Source organism: Haplochromis burtoni, unplaced genomic scaffold, assembly GCF_018398535.1.
Source record: "Haplochromis burtoni strain Fernald_Lab_line unplaced genomic scaffold, NCSU_Asbu1 Contig_71, whole genome shotgun sequence".
Taxonomy (NCBI): Eukaryota; Metazoa; Chordata; class Actinopteri; order Cichliformes; family Cichlidae; genus Haplochromis; species Haplochromis burtoni.
This window is the reverse complement of record NW_024582432.1, coordinates 1,435,035-1,456,358: the sequence shown is the minus strand read 5'-3', so window position 1 is coordinate 1,456,358 and position 21,324 is coordinate 1,435,035. Positions and strand designations below refer to the sequence as shown.

General features: G+C 42.2%; 1 protein-coding gene across 7 annotated transcripts in view; it reads left to right on the top strand.

Annotated features, from left to right (window-relative positions):
- mprip (myosin phosphatase Rho interacting protein) overlaps positions 1 to 21,324 on the top strand; it is a 45,781-nt gene that overhangs the window by 12,134 nt on the left and 12,323 nt on the right. For all 7 annotated transcript variants that reach the window (XR_006054500.1, XM_042221656.1, XM_005923773.3 and 4 more), the window contains exons 4-15: positions 7,733 to 7,884; positions 7,993 to 8,077; positions 8,173 to 8,344; positions 8,643 to 9,081; positions 12,138 to 12,264; positions 13,366 to 13,470; positions 17,810 to 17,866; positions 18,240 to 18,308; positions 18,392 to 18,481; positions 19,567 to 19,676; positions 19,841 to 20,396; positions 20,808 to 20,945. Coding sequence is in view for 6 of the 7 variants with exons in the window: in XM_042221656.1 (XP_042077590.1) it covers positions 7,733 to 7,884; positions 7,993 to 8,077; positions 8,173 to 8,344; positions 8,643 to 9,081; positions 12,138 to 12,264; positions 13,366 to 13,470; positions 17,810 to 17,866; positions 18,240 to 18,308; positions 18,392 to 18,481; positions 19,567 to 19,676; positions 19,841 to 20,396; positions 20,808 to 20,945 (2,100 nt within the window). In the remaining variant the exon portion in view is untranslated. The remainder of the gene's footprint in view (positions 1 to 7,732; positions 7,885 to 7,992; positions 8,078 to 8,172; positions 8,345 to 8,642; positions 9,082 to 12,137; positions 12,265 to 13,365; positions 13,471 to 17,809; positions 17,867 to 18,239; positions 18,309 to 18,391; positions 18,482 to 19,566; positions 19,677 to 19,840; positions 20,397 to 20,807; positions 20,946 to 21,324) is intronic.

Genomic DNA, 21,324 nt, shown 5'->3' with positions numbered 1-21,324 from the left:
ACCCACATATAAGCAAGCTTTGTTCTGATTGGCTTCTCCACACAAACAACAGGTAACACAGGCAGGTTTCTGTGCTCACTGCCAGAACTGCGTGTTGGAGACGACCACTAAGAGTATCCCCTTTCACTGAAATCTCAGGGATTAAAGGGATTAATTGGACTTAACTCTTTGGCTGCGTTTAATATGAGCGTCTGCCACTGGAACAGTGTATATACTGTATATAAGATAAAGTAAGAGGGAAAACGATGGTTTCCTTGAATCCCAAGTAGGGCTGGGCCATATTATACCGTTCACGGTAATACCGGTATAATGTTAGGCAACGATAGGAAAATGAAATATCGCGATAGAATGAGTAAAACGCGCATGCGCAGTGCCTTTGTTTTCATACGCACATGGCCGATTGTTGAGTGAAACAGATGAACCAGAATTGGTTTGTAAAAATGGTGCAACTTCAGTGATGTGGAACTGGTTTGGTGTTTGTCCGTCAGATACACAACAAAGCACATTTTTTTGCAGAACATGCAAGCGGCCGTTGTTATTGTCATATTTGTCGGACTAAGATGCTCTTAAATCTGGGAGTAATCTGGGTCCTAAACTCCGTATACTTCAGGTCAAACAACACTTGTCATCGTATTTGTCGGACTAAGATGCTCTTAAATCTGGGAGTAATCTGGGTCCTAAACTCCGTATGCTTCAGGTCAAACAACACTGCAGCATCACTAAGAGTTAAAAACTGTCTAAATTCTTTCATCTTTAATAAAACGATCAGCATTGCTGCTTTACCAGGTGTAACTATTAAGTTTAACTTCCAGGCATCCATGAAAACAAAAGTTATTACATTTAACGGAGTTAGAAGTTAGCAGGAAGCTAGCGGAAGTTAGCTCGCTAGTTTCGCTAGTTACCTAAGCATGATATTGCATGTTCTGACTGAGAGATTTCTGAAAAAAAAATCAAACGTACAGCTCTGCTATCACTTCCAACATAAATGAAGACAGGAAACTAAACAGCAGTGACGTTTGTAGGGTTACTGAAGTTGGGCTAGCTGGTATATAATGATGTGCTACGTGATCGCTAGCGACACAGCTATGTTAGCATAACATAAACAGTGAAGCTGGAGGACGAACACTAACACTTTTCCACTTATAAAAGTTAACGTGAAGGTTCTTCATGGTTAGAGACAAATGCAATCGCATGGCAGGATGCTGTAAACGGACCAAACTTCAGTCAGGAGAACAACTGAGATAATCCATCCACAATACGAGGTTAGTCATTAATATACTGCAACAACATGGGAATAGAGCAGCTGCCAGAGAATTCAACATTAATGAATCAATGGTACAGAAGTGGAGGAAGCAAGAAGAATGAGTTTAATAAAGTTTGATTTATCTGACTGCTTTGTTTCGCTTAATGTGCCTTATAATCCCGTGCACCTTATGGTCCGAAAAATACGTACTGCACACTGCAGTTTAATGTTGCAAAGCACCTCTTTTTAACTTCAGTGGATATTATACATGGTTATGCTCAGGATATGTCAGCACATTTCTACTGGAAATGCCTTTTGGTTAAACTTTCAGCAAGGAATTTGCATTTGCACTGTTACATTTTTATAAAGCTTTAATGTACATAAAAACCAGCTTCTTGTTTAAGTGAAAATAAATGGAAGGTTGTCTTTTTGCGCTAGTAATGTTGTGGAGTTGTATTTTGTCTCGCATCAATTATATCGTCGGTTATATCGTTATCGCAAATTTTCAAATATATATCGTGATAAATATTTTTGGCCATATCGCCCTGCTCTAATCCCAAGATCGTTTAACTTGGAGCAATGACGTCGTCTGATATTTTTCACCATCTAGGCAGCAGTCTATCTGAAGCAGTACACCCTTAATGCTGAACTATTTTCTCCATGAAAAGAGGGAAAGATGCTTTTCTGTCTAATGCAGCATTCCTCCTTTAATGCCCTTATTTGGTGAACTGCAGTGTACTTGCAGCTACGGGACCATACAGAGGAAGAGAAAAGGAGCACTAGCCCCTAAAAAAAAGGGAAAAAAACCCACAGAGGAAACGTCAGATATGCCCCAGACCCAGACATTCCTCACACACAGCCTGCCACAGTAAGCACCCTGCTCCGCTGATGCTGGCCCATCATAATGCTTCCCATACTTGAACGTCACTCTTAAACAAGTAAATGAATGGAAAGGGAGACATTTTTCATGAAGATCTAACACAGAGTGGGACCACCCCGAAAGCTTTTAGGTTAAAAGGTCAATGACCATGAGAACACGCTGAAGAAGAGGTCGGGAGGTGACCGCTTTAATCCAGAGCTGCTTCTGTTTTACATCATGTTTTAGAAAGGGAAACTGGGATTTCTGTCACCAGTGCTGCTAGAATAACCCACTCTAGCACATCTCAATCAGTTCATGGTTGTTTTAACATTGTTTAGGCTTTTCCGTGTTAAAGGTTTTGATGGTGGGGAACTGTATCAAGGAACAAGCAGCACATAAAACAGCAGTCTCTCTCCAGAGCCTGCTGTGGCGGATTTGCCTTTGGCTCTGCCTGTAAAAAGCCTCCTGGAGGATTTATCATTTATGGAGTGGGTGTACTCCACTCAATTCTAAAGCTGGCCCACTTATTTTTTCATGCCATTTTAACAGTTTTCTGGAAAGTTTACTGTTGGGCTGGGGCTGTAACATAAAATGTTTTTTTAAATACAGATTTTACCTAAAAGTCCATTTTCTTAGCATGAAGCATTTTAATTGTCAGTCTCGTGTGGGTTGTATTGTTTGAGTGCCGTTTTCTCTCAGTGTTGTTGTTTCTTGTGTCGTGTCAGCCAGAGATCTCGAGAGGACTGTATGAGAAAGTCGTTTCTTTTAATAATACCCCATAGCCAAGCTAAAATTAGTCACCACATGGAAGACGGACACAATTGGAGGATATGGAATTGGCCTGGTTTTGTAAAAATCAAACCCAGGACAATTCATTTGTTTTTGAATAGTAGCCTTGGCAGATACATCTCCTTTGTTTTGGTGCCAGTAGCCGAGGGCAGTTTCTAAGCAACAAGTTGCCTTTATGCTGTCAGCATCAGCTGGACTGCAGTAGTTCATGCTCCACCTAGCAGCAACAAAATACAGTAAAGCCACCTTCGGGCACAGTGAACAGTGAAATCAATCTTACTTACTGGATCAAACACCAGTAAATATATTACAAGAAATCCAGTTTTAACAAGTTTGCTTTTCCTAAAAGTCCACATGCTGAACACATTAAAAATAGTAAGGCTGCTGAGGACTTTGTTCAATAAAATATTTTACAGTCAGTAGTTGCATAGGAAAACAGTAAGGCCACTGTATTTCAGAATTTTCAAGGGATTTTCAGGCAGGCAGGCAGGAAAACCTTCAGGAGTCATCGTCTAATTTTGAGCCTCTTAAGGAGGACATGAAGCCCTAAACATCCATCCATCCATTCGCTTCTGCTTATCCTTTTCATGGTCGCGGGGGGTGCTGGAGCCTACCCCAGCTGTCAAAGGGCGAGAGGCGGAGTACACCCTGGACAGATCGCCAGTCTGTCGCAGGGCTAACACAAAGGCTAATTTACATCATCATCATCATCAACTCTGTCTGTGAAGCTGGATTTAAGAAATAAGTGCTTAATGTTAAAGTTTCAAAAGCATGTTTAGTGCCATCTGCTGTCAGTACTGAACGTGTTGTTGTCATGTGGTTTGGTTGGTTGCAGCGAATTAGCATTAGCTTATGTTAGATAACCGGTGAAAGAATTGATAACTCAGAGGAAAATAAGGAGACTATAACTAAAAATCAGTTTAAATGGATCACTTTTGTGCTGCCCCAGGCTGCAGCAATGAGTTTTATGTTAAAGCTGAGGATATACTGTCCACTTTCACTGTCTCTTTAGACGTAAGTGGCTCTACGGATTTTGGCTAGCTGCACTCAAACGGGAAAATCCAGCTGTTATCTGTAATGTTCGGGTTTGTAAAGCACTTTATGAATGAGATCTGTATAGAGGAGACCCTGTTTGAGTCACCAGACCGACAAGCTGGAGTTCACACTCCAGCTTTACCTCACCAGGCCGGGTGTAGCGAGTCGTGCAATCAGCCAGCAAAGCAGATCTTCGCATAATGCAATCAGCGCTATTTTATAAAATGTTCTCTTTTTTTCCCAACACAACACAAAGTTTCCTGCATAACAGGTTACTACATGCGTATCACACCAACAAATCACTAACTTCTAATATGAAGTACTCCGTCGCACCCATCAAACATTTTTTTTTTCCTGCAGACATGCTGCTGATGATTCCTAGTCATGCTTCGGCAAGAAGCGTAGTTATGTTTGCGGTGTGGTGCACTTACGTATGTAGTAAACAGTTTGGATGTGTTTGGGCAAAGAGAGATGATTTCATTGCATAAAATAGTGCTGATTGAGGCTGCATCCAACAGAGGGTAAAATCCAGGAGTTTTCCATGCTAAACTCCCAAATTTTATAACATTAAAATATAGCAGAGATGCAGGCTGCTAGAGCTGATCAGAGTCTGCTAGGCCTCAGCTACTAGGTTGTGGCCTAGTTACTATTGGGTGTGTGGGTGGAGCACTTTTTTTATGTTTCATTCCTTCATTCAGATCATTAAAATCAGGTGTTTGAATCACTTTAATGGCCACAGGTGTATAGGACGAGTATGAAACTCAGTGACCTGGCAGTATAAAGGCCATAAATGTCAATAATTGCATGCTGAATGAGTAAAAATGTTCAAACTGAGCAACATTACATTTATGTGTTTCTTGTGTTGTGCTGCACCAGAAAGACCGTGTTCTTTTTGGTGCAGACCCATAAGTATCCACCCATCAAAGGGACAATATTTCTGTTCCTCAGCCTTAAAGCAGAGATAAAACATTGGGTCTTAAAACTGCTGCTGCTTTTTTGTGGACATGGTACTCATTTTTCTATTTTAGCTTCTAAAAATTGACAGCACAGTGTCACAGTGGTTAGCACTGTTGCCTCACAGCAAGAAGGTCCTGAGTTCAATTCCACCATCAGGCCGGGGTCTTTCTGTGCAGAGTTTTCATGTTCTTCCCGTGTTTGCGTGGGTTCCCCGGGTACTTCGGCTTCCTCCCACAGTCCAAAGGCATGCAGTTAGTGGTGATAGGTTAATTGGAAACACAAAATTGCCCATAGGTACGAATGTGGGCGTGAATGGTTGTCTCTCTGTGTTACCCCTGTGACAGACTGGCCTGTCCAGGGTGTGCCCTGCCTCTCGCCCTAAGACAGCTGGGATAGGCTCCAGAATCCCCGCGACCCTGAACAAGGATAAGCGGAAGCAGATGGATGGATGGAGAGTTCTTAAAAAGTCCTAAATTTGATTTTATAAGGTGTGCAGCAGCCCTGGAAGTTGTTGCTCAATAGTCATTTAAAAACCTTTTTAAAATTATTCTGCTCTACCACTGGCCACTCATTAATCTGCAGTTTTTCTCAATTAATAAATAAATCATTTGATGAATATAAATCCAGAATTAACAGAAAAGTGACTGAAACTATGAAAACAGTTGCTGGTTAGATTAAGGAAACAACACATTAGTTGGAGCTCTAAATCTGCCCCACATAGATGGTGGTGGAGAAAGGACCTCACAAAAGGACTTTTTGGTTTCCTGAGCTTAGTTGTTTGTTTCGTAGAAAAGTTGAGTCAGAAAGTACTAATGCTGAGAAGAGATTACTAGAGTACACAGACTCAGAATTGTTTTGCACTTCTTAAAGCACTGCTGGGCTTCAGCTTCTCTGATCACAGCAAATATCGTTCGATTTATTAATGTGGCATTAGTCTTGCAACCCTGTGGGCTTGCACATAGTTGTCAGCCATTTGGTCCTTATTTTCACACATGATCATTTTTCTTTCTATTGGAGGAAATTCTTCCACAGCGTCTCAGTTCTGAGGTACGACGCCATGTAATTGCCATATTTGGCAGGCCCTAGGGCTTTACAGATAGATCTTAATAAAGCTGGATCTGTGTTCAGTGGCCTTAAAAGGAGCTGGAAAAAGACCCAGCACCTGTTTTACATCTGTAGCAGGCACAGTGCAGCAAAGGCTGATAAGAGAGCGGCAGGATTCTCAGAAGGTCGGAGAGGAAGTTTGGAGGGTTTTCTCGACATTAACGAGACAGTACAGGTTCAAATGGCAGTCGGACTACACAAAACATACAGGGAAGTGACGTCAGAGCTAACGCAGGGCGATATGACCAAAAATATTTATCACGATATACATTTGAAAATTTGCGATAACGATATAACTGACAATATAATTGACACGAGACAAAATACTTTACAACGCCACAACTTTATTAATGCAAAAAAAACCAAACCATCAATGTATTTTCACTTAAACAAGCAGCTGTTTTTTATGTGCATTAAAGTTATATAAAAATTTAACAGTGCAAATGCAAATTCCTCGCTGACAGTTTAACCAAAAGGCGTTTCCAGTGGAAATTGGCCGACATATCCTCAGCATAACCATGTATAACATCCACAAAACTTAAAAAGAGGTTATACACACACGATACGGTAATATTATGTTGAAGCACAGTACGTATCACTCCGCCAGGCTCCTGCCTACGACAGCCGTAACGCTCCGACAATCCATCAAGCGGTGCGGGTTCGTAGCTTAGCAAAAACATTTGACAGATTTTCGAGCGCCGTGTACATAAAATCGTTTCGAGGTCGGTAAACACAACCAGAATTCATACATAAGGCACACGGGATTATAAGGGGCTCTGTCGACTTTCAGAAAAATCAAAGGATTGATTTTAAGTGCGCCGTATTTTCCAAACAACACGGTAATAACGATGGCCCGCTAGCATGCGCTACCAAAAATAGTGCTTTGTTGTGTATCTGACGGACGAATGCCAAACCAGTTCCACCACTGAAGTTGCAGCATTTTTACAAACCAGTTCTGATTCATCTGTTTCATTCACCGATCCGCTTTCGCCCTTCTCGTTCTGCGTCGCCGCCATGTGCGTATGAAAACAAAGGCACTGCGCATGCGCGTTTTACCCATATTCTATGATATTTCATTTTCTTATCGTTGCCCGACAACACAAACAACACAAACGTTATACCGGTATAACCGTGAACAGTATGATATGGCCCAGCCCTAGTCAGAGCTTTGACTGTGGTTTGTGCTTTGTGGATCAACCATGACGCTGAAAGCTATCAGTCTCCATGCTACAAACAGCTCTGTCCTTCACTGAGCATGCTGTTACCTTCACTTTTCACTCAGTGTGCTATAACAGAGGACTCAACTCGTTACCATGGTGACGTGGCGATAGCAGCCGAGGGTTCGTACAGTATGACAGAGAGATCTGAAGCATGTTTTCCTTTGGAACGTGATATGAGTATTTAGCTGGGCGAGCACACCACACATTTGTTTCTCGCTTTATTTTTAAAATGAACAGGTCTTAGGTCTCTAACCTAACACTTCGCTTCGCTTAGCTATGTGACGCACAAGCACAAGCAAATATGGAGGCTAATTTGTAGGTCTGTGCTGAGTACCATACATGCATGTTAAACATAATGATTAGCCATGAGGGAGATAGTAGAGATCTTTCACATGTCACATGCAAAAAAAAAAGTAAAACAGTTACCCATATCTCCAAAGTGAAAACTGGATACCTACACAGTGTATAAATATCCAAATATTTGGATACGTCTCTGCTCATTTTTTCATATTTTGTCTTTTCTAGCCAAGCACGCTCCCTCAGGGCACAGTCAACATGAACCTGTGTACAGACGTCATTGATGCAGAGCCCAAGACGGGCCAGAAGAACTCACTGTGCATCATCACACCCGACCAGGAGTACTACATCAGAGGAGAGAATAAGGAGATCATCAATGGGTAATTTGTCCAGATATGATTACTGATGGGTTGTCACAGGGTTGGATGCTGATCTCTGATATTCAGAAATCTTTGGGCATGTGTGTTTGTGCACGCACACACCTGCAGGTGGAGTGAACAGCTGATTGTCTACCCCCGAACCAACAAACAGAACCAAAAGAAGAAACGCAAAGTTGAGCCTGCCACCTCCCAGGTAATCCTCCTCACAACACAAACGTTCAAAGGTCAGGATCATGCGCCACCTTCTTTAGGCCGTCATTTTTGACTTCATTGTGCGTTCACATCCAGGAGCCGGGTCCAGCCAAGGTAGCAGTAACTGGGTCCGGTATCCCAGAAGCAGAAAAAGTTCCAGATTCAAGCTCCATCATCTGGCAGGAAGAACTGAACCAGAGGGAGGCTGAAGGGGCAGCAGTCTGGACTGCTGCTGAGCTACCTTCAGGATCACCACTGCCCCCTACAGGTAAGGAGGAATAACACATTATAAATAAGATCAAAGGTGATATTCAAATATACCAAGTGAAAAAGACACCACATCTAAGTTTTTCATTAGGCTTTACCCAGCCAGTTGTTTTCTAGATAATGGGTTGTTTATTATTGAAGAAGAAATTAAAGCAATTTAAAATGACATAAAAATACATGTTTCCAAGATAGAGAGTCTAATCAAATGGGTTTTTGTTTTTTTTAAGTCAAATGTATTCAATTAATTTTATTTTAAATAAATATATGGCATCATGGCATCCTCTGTTCCTCATCTGTAGGGGACTCTGCGGCCCAGGCTTCTGATGCAGGCTCAGTGAACGGTGATGAAGTGGACCGGGGCGGCCTGCCGTTGCACGGCTCCACCCCCCAGCCTCCCAGCGACCTGCTGTCCCCGACCGGCTCCTGCTCCAGCCTGGGAGGCATTCCGCGCTGCCTCTCTCCAGCTCCCAGCGACCCCTTCCCCTCCGGCAGCTCCCTGCTCTCCAACGGCTCTCACATCAGCGGCTCGGTCAGCTCTCTCGACTCGGATGCCAGCGGCAGCACGGTGACGAGCACAGACAGCCACCCGGCCACCCAGAGGAGCGGTCACTCCTACAGCCACCACGACACGCCGCGGTCTCGGCGGTTGGAGGCTGAGGCTAGAAAGGCTGAGAAGAGGAGCCGGTTCAGGAGCCCAGACAGGCAGGAGAGAGAGGCTGTCTTCAGCCCCGAGAGGAGGTCAGTGTTCACTGACTTCTAAACTTTCTCTTATGTTATACAAATCATCCAGCAAAACAGCAACAAGTGAAGCATTTGGAAGCTGAGCTGTTTTCATTTTACATTAATGATCATCTGATTTCACAGATATTCGCAAGACGTCTCTCTTTGTATGCAAACAGCTGTTAATGCAATCTGACTGATTTTGTCACAAATTCAGTCAGACTGATCAGTGGAAATGGTGAATTGTGCAGCCTTGTACAGTTATTGTGCCGTCTTTTGGATCCATCTTGTCTCATCTTCCCAATATCTCAGAAAATAAATTACAGTACCTCTTCTAGGTTGTAGCTACGGTCGATAGCCACCCGCTCCTGACTGTCAATAAAGCTCTCTGGGAGTTGATCACGATTAGGTTAAGTCACACAGCGTTGTCATTTGTCCACAGACATTTAAATATAATACACAAACTATGAACTCTAGCTCTGTCTTAGTTGTATTTTTTGTGCTCAGATGGACTTGATTGAATAAAGTACTACATGTGAGCATGCAGGTAGCATGTTGATAAGCAAAGGTGATAAGATCCTGCTGCGAACTAGCAGTTTAATCAGCATCTGATTAAACCTGATGAACCAGGTCAGTGGAATGCTTTCTTAGAATCTCAGCTCTCTGCGTTATATTGGATAGCATCAGTATTTTACCCGTGTTTTTATGGGAAAATGTGTTCCTTAACAATCACCCCTGCCTTTCAACTTTTTCCTCCTTTTAAAAAAGCGCACAGTGCAGGTTTTGTACTTTCCGTTCAGCAATCTGACTCTCCACGACTGGTTATGTTTGTGAAAGGTCTCTCTCGCACACACAGACACCAGTGAGGGCAACACTTCAAACAAACCTAGTAGGTGAGGTTGTTACAGGGGTAACGGGGTCATCTTTTTCCTCCCAGAGCCAGCTTCCTGTGCCATTCAGATAGCTCCATGCTTGCCAGGCCCAAAGGGAAAAGGAGGAGGAGGAAAGTGGCCCTTGAACATTATTAGTGTCCTGAACCAGTTCATGTTCAAGTGAGCACACATCTGTCTGTACAGCAACCAGGGGAGCAGCCTAGGAGCCGCTTTCCAACACTTACTAATGTTAATGTGCCATTATGTAAATGGCACATTAACACAGCAGGCATCTGCATAGCAACAGCAGCCAGCTTTATATTTTTTGGCATTGCAGTGTGGGGCCAAGGATGGAAAATAGACACAACAACTCGAAGATGTGGTCCCTGACTGAGAAATGTTATTAAATCCCGTTACGACTGAAATCCCTTTCCTGAAAGTTCATACTTATTCACTGCTGAGTTTGTTAGTTCAGCTCAGGATGAGATGATCGAAGCAAAGCCTCTGGTCAGCAAGATCCATCTAGAAGTAGATGTCGCAACAAGGTAAACCTGTGGAAGGATCATAAAGGGCTTTCTACAGCTGACTGCATGGCCCAGTGTTGACAGCGTAGCACTACTGTGTTAGTTTTCTGCTAGTTTTGAGTCTCCATCATTCACACTGGCTACCTCGTGCAGGTTTATCAAAAGGCACGAGCCTTTGTCCTTGCATGATGGGCTTACGTGGTCCAGGCCTGCCTGCCTAACAAATGAACCTTTGTCATTTCGCCCCGTTTCACATTCAGTCATTTGGTTTTAATTTGAATAATATTTTAAAGTTCAAGGAAATTCCCTTTAAAAAGACAGCATGTGCCAAGTGGTGCTTTTCTTTTTCCTAACTGAAATGAAGTAACAGAAGCAACAGCACTTAGCCAGAAAGTGCATGTGCACTCCTGGTCCTTGTCTGTTCCTCATCTGATGTGTATTTCTGACAACTTCATGTGAGCCTGACTGGGGCAAACAGTGGCCTCCACACTGTCCTCATCCTCCTCCCCTCTGCTTTATTCCCTTTTAAGGGCAGCGACTGTAGCAGAAGTGTCCCCAAATAAGGGCAGCATTTAAGCAAAAGAGTAATATAATATTTCCCACTGCTTCTTGCCCTCTTCCTCTCTGTAATGCAGATTTCTGTTATTGAACAAAAGGCCTGTGTGGGAATGTGTCAGAGCAGGCAGTGTTGTGTGTCACAGACTGAGGAAGGTTGCAGATGGACTTGAGCGAGCGTAGGCTGTTCTCAGATCTGTGATCCAGCACTCATTTTACCCTTGAGAGATCGTTCTGTGAATGAGTTTCTTTAGCGTAATCTGTTGCAGATGATCAGCCTGTCCACTACATCAAAGACCCATGACTATTTACTGGGAACATCTCAACTCTTTACATTTACATTTGAAGTATTTGCATTTTTTTTTTTCCTTCGCCCAAGGAAACATTTCTTGACAGCACTGGCAGAGCAAGCTTTAATTTCCCCTTAGGAGGCATGACTTAAAAACCTGCTGCTACAGTGTCACAGACCTGAAGATTAACCCATAATGACTTTAATCCTGCAGCAGCAAAAGCTTTCTAAACGCATCAACAACTTTACCTGCTGTTTGACTGCAGGGTCAGAAATATAAGCAAGTTTGTGCTTCCAGTATCTGGCACCGATGATCAGTGCCAAAGGGAAAAAGTTCCCAGGGTTTTAAGTATTTGGAGAATGACGCTTTTTTGGGGGGTAATTTTGCAAACATGTGGTCTCCACACAGAGAGGCCCAGCACTTTTGAATTGGTAATCCATTTGTACTATAATGCTACAGGTTGCTTTAAGCAGACCTGTAGATTTATACTCTATTATGAGTTAGTTAGTCAGTACTGTAAATCAACCAGTCTTAACAGCACAAGTCCATTGTGATCATCAAGACTGTAAGAACAGAAACAAGCAGATGATCCCAGAGCTAGGACAACTGATCTGATTAGTGACTAAATGTTTGTCAGGCTGCTGTAGAAGAAAATCTCTAATTTTCTTCCAGTTAACTCATTCCCAATTCCAGCGTCTTGAACAGTTTTTTTTAACACAGTACAAGTTAGGCCAACATGCCAGTTGAGAGCCTTTCAGTGTCATTACTATTCATGACGATTTAGAAAAACTGAATACCTTACATGTTTAACCAAAGTGTGCATTTGTTTGCAGTCGCTCCGGTGTTATCGAGAAGTTGGAGGCCTTGGAGTTGGAGAATCCGGAAAAAATGGAGGTGGAGGAGTCGGGGAGAAGCAGAGTCAGACAAGGCCGAAGTGAACACAGACGCTTCCAGAGAGAGGTAACGTGTGTGAGTGTGGGTGTGTTCAGTCCAACAGTGCCAATATTGTGCTGCAGTTCACAATAGATATGGTAATATGTGTAAACAGTGATTTTCAACAACATCACATGGAAAGCCAGATGTGTTCTCAGCAGTGGCCCTACCAGGACAAGTTTTGGTTCCCCCTCTGCCCCGCTGCTATCCCACCGCTCCTCCTCTTTCTTTTCCCTTATCCTCACCCTCTTCCCTCCGTCCTCTCCCTCTCTCTGTCCTGTCTTTGTTTTGCTTGTAGGTCAGAGGTCAGCAAGGGTTGCTGTATTCATTTCCAGTTTCCACTCTGTGGTGGGATTCCCCTGGTGATTACATTTTCCTTTCCCACCCTAGCCCCTCGCGCTAAGTTTGAGCAACTCGGGCCTGAGTTTAGCAAGACAGTGACCCGACACAGAGTCCCCACTCGGACACCACTTGGCCCTGGATCTGTTTCACCATAAAAATATTACGTACACGTACGCAAATAAAGCAGCCAAGACTGCTTGTGTGTCTCTTACTGCACACAAACGCTCTGTTCTCCTTATTGTTGCGTTGAAACAATGCACACATTTCCAGCTGACGCATTTAGCCTCATGCTAACAGTGTGTATTTTTGTTTTCAGCCTCTTTGATTCAGTGCCGAATTCGGCCTCATAAAACACATGGGCTCAACAAAGTAGTGTTTGTCATGAGATTTCTCCACAGCTCATTAATACCCACTCAAACAGACCTGATTACAAAAGAATGGGTCAGTGATTCTTGCCTGTTCTGTGTGTTTTCTATAAAAACATTTGCCCGCTACTTATTACTTGCACTATTATGCAAACATTCTGGTAGAGCCAATTTACACAAATCTCACAGAAAACTCAAACATGCATCTATGCTTCCTTTTTTCGTCTGTACTATGGACTGTTTTCTATGTGAAGGATGCAGTGCAAAGTGTTATAAATTACTCATCACTTGTATTGTTGATGTTGAGCATGGGAATGCTGACTGTAGTTCACTAAATGGCTGTGGGTGTCAGTAGTGACAGTAGTTTCTTGGAAGTTGCTAAGAGCTCCTTTAAGGGTGTTTATATGCGTGTGTTGTTTAGGAACAGAGGCAAGACGTGGGTCAGGGTCTGGACTTTCCCTCTACCCTGCCCCCTCTGAGAAGAGCCAAGTCGTTGGACCGGAGGACCACTGAGTCAGTCATGACGGTGAGTGTTCTCTTGTTTTTGTAAAGTCTGCGATCATGCTAAAACTCCAAATGTTCCTGTCGGAGAATTGACCTCTCAAAGTGAGCAGTTTGTTTTCCAGCCTTACTCACTAATTGGCAAGAGTCACTGCAGCAGCGGAGATGATAAGAAGTCAGCTGCTGTTGTTCGCTCAGCATGTTGATGGGAATTGTTAGTTCGTCATCCCGCGTTACATCATTATTCGTTTGTTATGTTATACATTTGTTTTACACAATAGTTACCTAAAAAACTGTTTGTGATTTTTAATGAATAAATAAGATGATTGAAAAATTTCAGCACCGCAGTTTGTTTATATTCATTGAACATGTTGTGTAACGTTGGCTTTACATTTAAAGCCACTCATAGGGACGTTTCACTGGGCTAAAAGAGCCCCGTTTATAGGGACTCTGGTAGGTTTCCTTTAAAAAAACAAACACTTTCCCTCCTCGTATACTTTGACAGTGGGTGGATGCTCACGTTAAACATGGTAAAATCAGAGTATGTACAGCTTAACCATGTCAGCGCAAGTAAACCCTGTGAGTACCTTTTCAGATTGGCTTAACGCAAGCTGACGCATCACAACTCATTACAGATTGTTTTTCATTACATCAAGTAACACTTAACTAAGTGGAGTAGTTATAGCAACCCGACCAAACATCACACGACGTCATTTGTATGCGATGGTATATGTGTTGCTCGGTCTGTGGCTTTTTGTCATACTCGGAGACACCCGTGTTGTTGTTTGTTTTTCTTCCATTTCCCGAGTTGCTGGTTTCAAAAATGACAGTTTTTGACAGCTTCATGACTCGTCGAATGAAGCTGCTGACTAGCCGATCAGTCAGCAGTCTGACGACGTCACATTCTCGGATCACCTCAGATTGCTTGGAACCCCCTGCCAAGTAGGTACTGCTGGAAAAGCACTTCTTGTTTCAGTCAGTGTGAACTGAGGGGAAGAACAAAGGCTCATTAAATGAATCTTTATCTATGTTTTACACCGTGAATCATAAAAAGCTACAAATCCATGAATACAAAATATGGAGCAGGAAATGGTAGCAATAAGTCCTCTTTAATCTTGAATTATTTTTAGGGAAAACCTTTGCCTAAAAATGAATCAACTTTAATATTAAAGATATTATTCCATATCTAAATAAAGATTAGATATTAATAAATATGTTAAGATATTTATTAATTTACTTAAAATATAGTTAAGCTGGAGAACAACATGAAAACTGTCATATACAGTAACTAAGAGTACGCATGAAGTTTGACATTTCCACACATCGATCTAAATCCAGTTTATTACTTTGACTCTTGTTTTGTCTTCAACAACTTAGCAAAGGTAGTTTTAAGCTTGCTCGACGCTTGTGCAGGTAGCAAACAGTAAGTTTATCAGGACTGTTTGGCTGAAGTGGGAGTTGAATATTAATATTAATATTTAATCCATAAATAGTAAAGTGTCTTATTTCACTGTTTTGTAATCTCTGCTAAAGCCATGCCATGCTGCTGCTAAAAGTCGCGGCGAACCAGTAATGAATATGGTTCAATAGGGTGATGAATAAAGGAGCAGGTTCAAAGTTTGTCCTAATAATTTTCAGACCTGAACGCTCCAGGACTGAAAGGTCAGTGCGTTCTGTCTGTGGCCTCGTAAACAAAGCTGCTCTTGTTCTGTTAAGCCGGAGGATCAGAGGTCAGCCGCAGTGCCAGGGCTTCAGCCGAGCAGAGAGAGATCGCTGGCTTGTTGTTGTTCGAGCCTAAGAGGCGTGATTCGCTTAGGTAACACAGTTAGGAGAATTAAACATTGAGCAAACTCTCAGCAGACATCACCCAACAGTATGCCACAGAAAACATTCTATAGACAGATTTAGTGGGGGTATTAACACTGATGGTGCAAGTGGAGCGTTACGGTGCACATGGGTTTGTTGTTCTTTTCCACCTTGATATTACTCTTTTTGCACTACAAGTAGTCTCACAGCTCAAAATAGTTCTTTGATTTTTATTACTGGGTCTTGTGAAGCCCCTCGGTTCCAGCCACTATCTAAAACTTTCTGCTCATTCCTTCACAAACAGTAGGTTTGAATAACAGGTTGATGGAGCACACAACCAGCACTGTATGCCTAAAGTGACCGTATGAAGGATGCTCCCTTTCTTTGGCATCATTTAGATCTAAGTGGGGGAAAAATGTCAGAAACTGAGCATTTAGAGTACACTGTAAATAAAAGAAGCACAAAGCCACCGTAAAGATACCCGCTGGTTTCTAGATCCCACATTGGAGGTTAAATGTCAGCATTTGGCTACACTTATCTTGGGTATCCTATTTGGATGAGTGTTCAATGAGAGCATGACACGCTCAGTTGTCAGCTAGCAGTCTTTTTCAGCTAAACTGCAGATGTTCAACACAGACATAGCTAGTTAATACCAAGCAACATATGAGGCTTAGCCCATAGCTGTCCGCTTGCTGTACTAGCATCACTAGTAGTCAAACTAGCCCTGCCCCTAATTTTAAATCTTACCAAATAAAAATATCTTTTTTTAATACCCCAAAAGTCCAACTAAATGGTGTATGTAATGAGAGTCTATGGGGACTGACTTGTTTTTGGAGCAAATCTTAAGTGACCTTTAAAGGAACTGGCAGTTTTATTTTTATTTTTTAAGCAGGCTTATTTTTCAGCCCTAGAGTTTGCCTCTTGGAACTATGGGAGAGGATTAGGGCCAGTATTTTTTTATTATTATTATTATTTATTTTTTTAACCACAATTCTGAGATTATTATCAGATTTCAAAAAAGTCCAAAAGAAGTCCTCAATTTGTATTTTGGTCTCCCCCCCTCCTCTTCCAATGGCTCTAATCCTCTTCTGTATGGCTCAGTCTAATACACAGTTAGGATTTTTTATTTATATTTTTTCATTCTATCAATATATAACATAATATGTAATAAAACTTTGCTTTCTGTCTATGATTAAAATCACAATTTCTATAAAGTTTCTTCAGAAGACTGAAGAAGGCACTTGGATGAGTGGTGAAATGTTTCTCCAGTAGATAATGGTACGTTCAGATGAACAGAATCAACTTTCTCTGACTTCAGTCAGCTGTTCAGATCCAACCTTTCTCCTGTAAAGCCTTCTGCAGCATTTTACAGGAGAAAGTAACTGTCCTTGCAGTTTATTGTGCAGGTAAACGGGCAACTGTGCAAGGACAGCACTGTTTCAGATCCTTCTTCTGACTTTAAATATGTAAAATCTTTCCACGTTACTGAATTCCACTTACCTTTTTTTCAACACTGTCGTCTTTTGAGCCGAGGGCTGCTTTGATGGGAGCGTTAACATTTTGTTTTGTCATGTTGTTGTTTATTTCACTCATGCTCCTAATGTGTTGGTTTGTAAAACTGCAGCAGCCCCAACATTAGCACATGTGCTGCTGCTCACGACGTAGCGCTAAATTCATTATCATCGGCCTTTTTCTGGTAAAATAAGGTTGAAACAAGTTCTGTTGACTTTATATTGATCATGTCTTATTTCCATCAGCCATAGTCTGATGGAAATAAGATTGACTTTAAATAGAATATCTGATACAAACCAACTGTGACCTCTGACAAACTTTATCAATGTGTGATTTCTTTCCTAATGTTCCTTTGGCCTTGTTGTGGTGGTGCAAGGGTGCTGTAACCCCCGTGCTGCAGGGCGCGGCGCAGCCCCCTGCTCTCCCCCTGCTCTCCCCCTGCTCTCCAGGTTATTCTTCTCATCCTGCTCTCTCTGTGTGCAGTTTGTTATGCTGCGTGAATTCATTCTGCTAGATCTAAGATGGAAAAAAGAGACTATGTCTGAGTGTGTATGAGCCCGTCACAACTTCCTACTGCTTCCTGTGGTCACTGTTCACGTGTGCGTGTCTGTGTGTGTGTGTGTCAGGCTGAGCACTTGGGTTCTGTGGGCAGCACAGCCCTGCAACACATGTGGCAGAAGTTGGCCCCAGTCAGCGGTCCACATTTACATCCTCATCCTTGTCTGATCCGCTGGCAGGGTCAACTTCTCCCTGCAGCCGACTGAGTGAGCATGTGTTTTAGCTGCTGCTGATTTTTGAATGCTAGCAGTGAGGTATTGAACTTGAATTTGACACACTGCCACTGCATTACCTCTCGTTTTATTTAGGCGCTGTTTGTGAGAAAAGTTGAAGTCCTTATTGATGCTTTCTTTTAAAATGAAGATGGGTGGTGGTAGTTTGCTGCTGCAACACATTAATAAAGAACAATGAATGAAAAACATGTTGCTTTGTGACGTTTTCTTAGAATCTGTATCCTCTCTTTATTGATTTATTTCTGTATTTTTTAGCCGGACTTGCTGAACTTCAAGAAAGGCTGGATGGTGAAACTTGACGAGCAAGGCCAGGTACCATTTTTATTAGCTAATTAAGAGAAACGTAAAGAGGAAACTGAAAATGGTATTAACCATTGAAAGCTAAATGAAAATGATTGCTGGAGTCTTCAAAAAAATCAAAAGAGTTCAAAAACCTGAGTCACTGTCTGTCTGTAGCGTTCGATGGCCTTTACACACCTGTGGCCACACTTTGATGTTCCATCTTCAATGGACTTGAAAGACGAGGGTGGTGCTAGGAAGCTTTAAAATACTGTTTATAAGATATATAAAGAGACAAACTCTACACTGACACATAGGACTGTGTGGACACTCGATATGTGACTTGCTATGCTACCTTGCTGTATTACACAGCTCTGTTTTTTAAACTGTATATTCTTTTCTCAAGTGGAAGAAGTACTGGTTTGTGCTGACTGATCACAGCCTGAGATACTACAAGGATTCAATTGCAGAGGAGGTGGGCTTATTTGTTCTCTTTCACACCTTGTGTTTTTATTTCCTTCTACCTTTAAAATGCGTCTTTGTTTCTGTGTAACTCAGGCCTCTGACCTGGATGGTGAGATTGACCTGTCCACCTGCTACAATGTAACTGAATACCAGGCTCAGCGAAACTATGGCTTTCAGATTCATGTAAGAGGCTTTGCTTGTTTTGTCTCAAACCTTTCTGCTCAAAGAAAAATCTTTCACTGATGACATTGTAACAGTTCGTGTGTTTGATTCTAGATTTTGTTGCACTTAACCATTAGCAATACTTAACATGTAATTTTGCTCGTGTTCTGGGGTAAATGCCAGATTTTCCACTCGAGATCCACAGTAAAATGTCATATTGTCTCATCATCTGTGTTTTTTGTCACTCAGTATTTAGTTTAAACAAGAAGAACATTTTCATTTCATGTATTTTATTTTATTTCAAAGGCATTGCCAAAAAGTGGCCACCAAGTGGTCATGTTAAGCCCCTATGTGTGAACAGTAATGTGAGGCTGTCTGTTTGCTTTATTCTATAAATGCAGTCATAAAATCACAGATCCAATTTTAAAAACTGCTTGGTGACTCAGAATGTAAGAATGTGTGTGTATCCTCCAATCTGCAAGAAACTTTCCCTGAATATTGTCTCACACGCACATTACTAACATCTCTATGTTTTATATTAATTTTCCTTGAGTCGCCACTAAATACTGAATGAAGGCTTTGGAAAGTGCTACAGGCACTTTTGCTAGTACTCCTTATACGCAACCACACAGCTCCATGAGCTGACATCTCCACGTGGTGCGTTCAACTTTAAGTCAGAATTTCCAACTTCCTGGTTGGATTTTTTATTTTTTTTTAACTGGAACGCCCCCTCAAGTCAGGCTTCCAATTTGGAAAGTTGGAGCAGCTCCATCAACTCTGACTTAACAATCAACGATGGCAGCAGCGCACGTAAAAACGAAACAATAAAAGTGTATAACTTTTAGTCTGAACTGCTGTTGTTCATTGGACATCTATGAACGTGCTGCAGCTGTGTTTGTAGGCACAAAAACAGAAATCACTGTATTTGTAGTGATGCGGGTTTTCTTACTTTTCCAGGTTTGCTACTAGAGAAGCGCTAGCGCTAATGAATCTGCTACGATAAAGAGAAATTTCTATTCAGGATTTTTTTTGGCTGCTACATCTCTTCTCTATATCGCTCTTTCTCATCACTCTGTGTGTTCTTCACTGTGCTTTTTGATGTTTAGACGCAGGAAGGAGTGCACACTCTGTCTGCCATGACAGCAGGCATACGTAGGAACTGGATCCAGGCAGTCATGAAGAATGTCAGACCCTCCACTGCCCCTGATGTGGCAAGGTGGGTACAAGTCACAGTTATAACATGCTTCTCAGTTATCAAGAAACTCAATGCTTTCGTGTAATATTCATGTATATTAATACATTAAAAGATAGATTTCAAAGTTTAGAGATGAAAAAAGAACAGGAAAGCAGAAACTTACTTTGCTTTCTTTTGCCGTTTAGCTCGACCGAGGATCATGGCTCATTCTCTCCTTTAGAGGGTCTCGTCAGACCAGATGTCACTCAGGACTCTCCTTCTTCTGAGGCCTCATCTGTAGACAAAGAAGCCACTCATGGAGTCATTAAGAGCCGAGCTCGCGAGCGCAGGCGAGAAGGCCGCTCTAAGACATTTGACTGGGCAGAGTTCAGGCCCATAGCCCAGGCTCTGGCTCAACAGCGGGCGCAGGAAGCAGAGAGTCTCCAGGCAGACATGGGGGAGCTCGAGCGCAGTCGGAGAAGAGAGGAGAGACGTAAGAGGTACGAGAACGTGACAAGCTCAGACCCTGCATCGGTTAAAGAAGGAGGGAGGACCGACGATGAGAGGGGAGACGAACCTCCGGGTTCGCTAGGTCCCGTATCTCTGGAGAGGCAGCAGATGGTGGAGGAGGTGATCGAAGAACACTGGCGACAGGTAGAGAAGACGCCCATGCGGGAGGAAAGGAGGGTGCCGCTGCCCACCGCAGTGCAACCTAGAGAGACTGTAGAGCTGGAGCAGCTACTGGAGAGTTATAAGCAAGGGGTATGTTTCCTTGTTTAATTTAGATTGTTGCTGTTGTTTTGAGTGAAATTCAAATATACAAAGTGAAGAATCCAGTCAGCAAGTACAGAGCTAAGCCTGTATTTAAGCTTCAGGGGGAAAATGCATTTTAGATTTTATTTGGTTAGTTTTAATCGGTTTAAGAGCTTCAGTAAATTTAAACTTGCCATTGAATTGATTGCTGCATACAGTATAACATAGTCATGAATAATAACTCTGTAGTGTAACAGTTTAGGTATTTGCTTAACAAGTGAAAGATGAATCCAATGAAGCCAGCATCTTACCAACAGTCAAACACGGTGGTGGTAGTGTGATGGTGTGGAGCTGGGATTGAATACATACACACTACATTGTATATTTTATATTCTAATATTCTTCCTGCCGTTTTTACAGATTGAGGACCTGAAGGCACAGTTGAAGAGCTGTCACAAGCAGCTCCTGGACTCAAATAAGCACAAACAGGAGCTGGAGATCCAGCTGAGAATGGCTCTGGAGAGAGAGCAGGATGACCGATCTGGTTACATCTCTCCGGTGAGTTGTCCCTTTATTCTGCTCTTATGGGAAGTCCTGTTGTAAACTCGATCAGTACATTCTTAACTGAGCAGTGGTTTCTACTTCATTTCGTAACATTTTCTGCATGTTGTGTTTTATCGAGAGAAAATCGCAACCAAACTGACGAAGCTACAACGTGGCTACAGATAAACGCCTTTGCATGACTTCATTGCATGTGGAAAACGATAAGATTTCATTACTAAATTGGCTTATACTAGTTAATCTACTCGCTTTGTTGTAGGTTTTTACTTTATCAGGACTCATGCGAGGAGTTATTTGAGTAATTTTCTTGATTTTGGACCAAAGGACTGTAGTTTTGCAGTTTCTGGAGAGGTGTTATTTCACTGTAAGTGTTAAT